The 6,251-nt window shown below is 30.3% G+C and overlaps 1 protein-coding gene across 1 annotated transcript; it reads left to right on the forward strand.

Moving 5' to 3' along the window:
• The first annotated feature begins 781 nt into the window (after positions 1 to 781).
• On the forward strand, positions 782 to 4,783 carry e(r) (enhancer of rudimentary). Its single transcript, XM_089713241.1, has 3 exons — positions 782 to 907; positions 1,024 to 1,209; positions 3,874 to 4,783. The coding sequence occupies exons 1-3, from the start codon at positions 905 to 907 to the stop codon at positions 3,994 to 3,996; spliced, it is 312 nt and encodes a 103-aa protein (XP_089569367.1). The 5' UTR covers positions 782 to 904; the 3' UTR covers positions 3,997 to 4,783.
• Positions 4,784 to 6,251: the final 1,468 nt, after the last annotated feature.

Below are 6,251 nucleotides of genomic sequence, written 5' to 3' on the forward strand. Positions count from 1 at the left end.
ATTTGATAACATAACGTCGTTACTTCCTAAATTTTCTTTTCATGTCTTGAATTTCTATCCTGTTTTTCCTCTATAAAATTACTTTTCTCCTTTTTATAAGGAATAATTCTTAGATCATATATAATTCGGATACATATTTGGAGAGCGAGTTGAGTGTAAAAATGACTATAATGTATACCTAAAATTCAAATATATATAAATACATAAAAGTAAAGTGAAGTTAATGATAATAAGATGATAATCATTAAACCTATTTTAACGAGAAATACTAAGTGATTTACTGTTTTGATAAGAGATTTTGTACATATTTTTATTAAAGTGAAACTTTTATTACATTGTCTCAAACTTTTTGGTCTGTGTAGCGCATGTCGCGTGTATCGCGGCGCTACACAAAGCATAGTGTTCGGAACCGTTCGAACAGTTTCACTTTTACCGTGGTTTCATAAAACCACACAACATTTTTATTTTTTTTTTATAATCAATTATTTTATTATGATTATTAGATTATTTTTGTTTTTAGTCCTACATTAATAGGATAATAATTACACAGCATAACTTCCATTGTCGGATTCAAAATTTACTTATCCACGTCTTAATTTTGTAACAAAAACGAAAGCAATTTATTTTATTACTAAAATTATTTAATACATCCTTTTATGATTTTCTGTTCTTGAAATGTCTCATTTGGGTAACTTTTTAAAAATATAATATTGCATATTGGCTTCATCGAAAATTAAGGAAATCAAAGTTTTGTGTATGGCAAGTCCAGTCAATTACTCAATTGGCATTTGACAAGTGGCAACATTGTTTGTGATTTGTGAACGCGTTCTGGAAAGATTTCTGGTGTTTGCTGGTCTTATTTTTATAAAAATACTTTAACAATTGTTACATATAATCAAAAGAAATGGTAAGTTATGTTGAGATATATCTTGGACTACATAAATCAACAATTACAGCGTGTTAATATTGGATTCCAATCTTAAAAAATGGCGGTAAAGTCAGGTTATGTTTTTCTGTTTGCAGTCTCATACAATATTATTAGTGCAACCGGGTTCCAAGCCTGAAACACGGACCTACTCAGACTACGAAAGCGTAAATGATTGTATGGAGGGTGTATGTAAGATTTACGAAGAGCATTTAAAACGACGAAATCCAAATACACCAACAATTACTTACGATATATCGCAATTATTCGACTTTATCGACCAAGTGAGTATCAATTTCCGTTCCTACGAAACGCTTTTGCTATATCAACAAAGCTTGTAAATTAGAAATGCTGACATGGTGTTTTTCTGTTCCATGCGGTTGGGTTTCTTATTATCTAACTACCTACTAAGTTTAAATATTAAAATTGAGTAGGTACACATATTATAGGTAGGTAGAGGTAGTTGATAATTATGTATACCTATTTAAAAGTGTAAATTAACTTTAAATTGTTTTGTATGAAGTATGAACTGTATTGAAAACGTAAGGACCTAGGGTCCACATGCCTATTCGCGTCCATTTTGCGGATATCTTTTAGAAAATTCACGAAAATAAGTATACTTTGAGTAAAATTGTAATAAGAAAAATTTCCGATAATACCTCAATGTATAAGAGACACGCACACATATTCAAAATATGCCTGCGCACCGCCTATCCTATTAAAAAAAAATATTTAATTTTGGCCATTAAACGAGAGAGCTAAAACGCGCGGGATTTTAAGAAAAAAATAGTGCGTAGCGTCGCGTTTGACGGTAAGTATCTTATTGTTAAATGTGAATTTTTGAATATGTAACTGTTTCTTTACTTTGCTAACAAAACATGGAATAGTATGGATTATAAATCAGCTTATTTCTTTTACAATTAATAGCTAAAATAAGGTGGACGCGAATTACTACACCGAATTTGTACAACTTCCATTTTGCGTCCACGGTGGGCGCAAACTATACCTATAGTGCATAACAATAGAACATATTGCGTCCACATTGTTTTTCATTACTTAGCAATGAATTGTTTGTTAAAATATGTAATTTAAAATAGATTGTACATTTTTGACTAAGACTACAAGTTGATAATTTAAATTTTCATTTATATTAGCAAATTTTTATGCTATTTTTTCATTTTAAAATGGGTATTCTAAGAATGAGACTAGTATCTTTGAGAATGAGAGTCTGTGGTTAAGAAAATAATATGAACAAAAAAGAAATTTAATTCATTAGAAAATCTCTCAAAAGGAAAAACCGGAATCCTTGAAGAATCACTTTGATATCCGTCCGTCTGTATGTCCGTCTGCCGGTCTGTCTTTCTGTCAAGACCCTTTTTCTCAGTAACGCGTGGAGGTATAAAGCTGAAATTTATATTGAATACTCAAGTCTACGGTCCCTTGAAGCAGTGAAAAAATCAAACTTATAAGCCAAAGCAATCAGAAGATACAGCCGTTTATGCTGCAAATTTTCGCAAATTTCGACATTCGCAAGGGAATCAAAACCTACAGGGTACTTTACGTGAACACAGACACTTGAAGTTTGGTACGAAGCAACGTCTTATAGCACAAATAAGGGAAACGTTGAAAAAATAATCATTTACAGTTAAAACATATGAAAAAAAACAGTTTATACAGGAACCCTCGGTGTGCGAGTCCCACTCGCATTTGGCCAGTTTTTATTAAATAACTATATTCGTAAATAAATAATTTATTAAAATCTAATTTTTATTTGCATTTATCTGATAAAATATCACCCAATACACTGTTAATTCTTTTTCTAAGCTGGTGGACGCGAACTGGTCCGCGGGTGGACGCAAACTGGAATTTTTGGACGCGAACTGGGTAAAACGCCTAATTCTGCTATTTGTCTAGATAAATAAAAACCACATGATATTTCCAACACAAATGAAAGTAAATCTTAAAATAGACTATGTAATGAACACGTTACATAAATTTTGCGTTGAAATTTGTTCTGGAACATTTTTATTTTCTCCTTCAAACTTTCCAACTACACTAAGTGGACGCGAACAGGCGCAATGACCCTACATTATAATACATATATGAAATTCCTACACATGTAGGTATAATATGATTTTATTGGAGGTAGAACAATATTGAAATGATGTATGTACTAATAATAACCATAGTAATGGATTTCAGTTGGAAAATCATGAATCTAAATAATATTCAATTAGAAAATAATAGCACATAATATTAATTGAGAATAAATAGGTATAACATACAGTTATACTCTGCCATTTATCTAAAACTAAGTTTCCGCCCGCGCTGTCAAAGAAAAACCCGTTCCCGTGGGATTTCCGGGATCGCGTCATTTTCCCGGGATAAAGAGTAGCCTATGTCCTTTCTCGGGTATCAAAATATCTCCATACCAAATTTCATGAAAATTGGTTCACTAGTTCGTGATTGTGTAACAGACAGACAGACAGAGTTACTTTCGCATTTATAATATTAGTATAGATGATTGGGACAGCAACAGTAGTTGCAGATAACAATTTTGAATAAAACAATATAAATAAATATAATAAATAATAGTATGTATTATGAATGCAAAACATTAGGTGTAAAAATAAGTTCCCGCTGTTTTTGTTTATGGTATTACACAAGTTTTCCTTTAGAAATTATAGGTGACTAGCTGTGCTCTGTGGTTTTACCCGCATTGCTCTGCTCGTGTTGGTCTCAGCAAGATGATATATAGCCTATAACCTTCCTCGATAATTGGGCTATCTAACACCTAAAGAATTTTTAAAATTGGACCAGTAGTTCCGGAGATTAGCGCGTTCAAACAAACAAACTCTTCAACTTTATAATATTAGTATAGATATGTACAGTATCTCTACCTCATACACAGCAATAGTGAATTAACCTTTTTTTTATGTTTCTTACAGTTGGCCGACCTCAGTTGCCTGGTATACCAAAAATCGACAAACACCTACGCGCCATACAACAAAGATTGGATCAAAGAGAAGATATATGTTCTTCTGCGTCAAGCGGCAGGGCAGAGTGTTTAAATTATATGTATATATTATGATAAAAAATTGACTGTAACATGATGCACATTATTTGAAAATTGTACTTGTCAGTAGGTGAAAATTTAATTGCGTAGTTTATTTGGTGGGGAAAATATGTTTTTCCAGAGAATGTGTATTTGGTCTCATAAAAGCTCTTTCCTAGTAATATTTTAATTAAAATTGATAGTGTTTTGTTAAAATAACATACAATATAAAGAAATGATTGTATTTTGTAAGTAATATTAGTGGGTAAAACACAATATCAAGCTGTAATTTAAAGAAAAAACAAAGATTTCAAAGAAAAAGTGTATTTTCAAATATAAATAACCTATATGTACGAAAAATAAATATATCTAATAATAAAATTAGGCATAAAAATCTTTGCCTATATTATTTATTAGCCTCGAAAAACTTATTATAATATCCAAATAATGTGTGACATGTTACAAAATTAACTTTTTTCTATATTTAGTCAAATTAAGACTATTCACAGCTTCTTTAAAGAAGTTTTTTTTTCCACCAATGATGGATGATTTTTGTATGGTGGCAACTTTGTATCTAAAATTTTGATTTACACTGATTAAGAAAATGACTCATTATTAAATTTTTTTTTCAAAACTACTACACACTAAATTTCTAAGACTTGTTTTTTTTTGCAACAATTTGCAAATTATTCTTTCATATGCATAGTTATGAAAAAAAAAATTGTAAAAATAATCTATGCAAAATTATGCCACTTGACCAGCTTAGAAAAATATAGATAAATAATTTAAGCACAGATTAAAAATTTAAGCACAGATTAAAAAAACAACCTAATGTCATTTGATAATTTAGATAATATAGTCATGACAAATTACAAAAATGTAAGCTTTTTCATACTGTTTTGAATAATTCTTTAAAAACTTAATACTACATACATTAATAGTATTATTAATTTTGGTCCAAAAAATTTTTTTTTGTACTTTTATAATTTTGGAACACTTGTAAAAGTTGCTTTTGTATTAATATTTTGTGTATGATTTACAATTAAGATTGTAGCCTATAAAAGAGAATTTCATTTTTTTTGTTAACGAGTACCTATGAATATTACTTTTGTTATAGATTTAAGGTTAATATAAGATTAAATATCATAAGAAATGTGATTGTTTTATTTTTCCCTAATTTCATCGACTGAAAAGACCAATAAAATAGTACCTATGCATCACAGTTTTTTTTTATGTGGATAGTAAAACAAAATTAGTCATAAACATTGAGGTATTATTATAGAGAGGACACCACGACCAAAATCTGAGCGACAAGCGCGGCGGCGCGGGGGGGGGAGTGAGTCATACACTTTGTAGATATTCGGCCTGATACTTAAAAATTAAAACCAATCAATGTAACGAAAAAAAATAGTTTGAGACGATTGACTCTAACTAGTGTTACAAATAGTGTAGTAGCGGCGCGGTGGCCTCTCTAGTAGGTAGTACATAGTAACTCAATGGTCATAAATAATAATGAAATGCAGTTAAATAATTTGGGCAGTCAGTTTTCACTTTTCAATGAATAATTGCGTTATACCCATGGGTTATACTTAATCATTAAAATTTCAATTCCATCATTAATTAATATTATCGCCAATTTGCATTATCATTAAATGAAATAACCACTTTTAATGTCTACTTCTAATATCTTCTATAATCAGTTCTCTGACATTTTTAAATTTATTACAAAACACATCGACGCCCTGTCTTGATTCTCGCCCCAAAATTCCGATCAACTGAATGAATTGAACCAATGTCAATCCTTCGAGATTAGGATCCAGTCGTTCGTAGGATTTTGTGAAGAAATTCTCTGATATTATCCTACCATCTATAATTTTGCATTTAACGAACCATTTTAGTATTATATAATATTTGGCCAAATTTCCATCGCTAGCACCTCGTAGCGTCACATAAACTTCTTCTAAATTCATAACAAAATAATGTGATTTTATCAAAATAATCAATTATGAAATAAAAAGGGTGGGTCATGGTTTGTATATTATATGAGTTCGACTTTCATTAACACAGTCCATGCCAGAGCTTTGAGAAAAAAAGGATAAAATGCTGAAAATAAGTAGGTACCTAACTACTTTTAATAAATAATTAAAATAATGCACTAGTGTAGGAAATCTGAATGAAATTTATAACACTCATTGATGGAGTGGAGTGAATGTAATTATAATTATAATTTATAATACTATCATGTGGGAGTTACTCCGTATATCATCTGCT

The sequence above is a fragment of the Colias philodice genome, chromosome 30 (assembly GCF_061535455.1).
Source record: "Colias philodice isolate Cphi_HAF_F1 chromosome 30, ilColPhil1 Martin Lab GWU primary, whole genome shotgun sequence".
NCBI classification, from domain to species: Eukaryota; Metazoa; Arthropoda; class Insecta; order Lepidoptera; family Pieridae; genus Colias; species Colias philodice.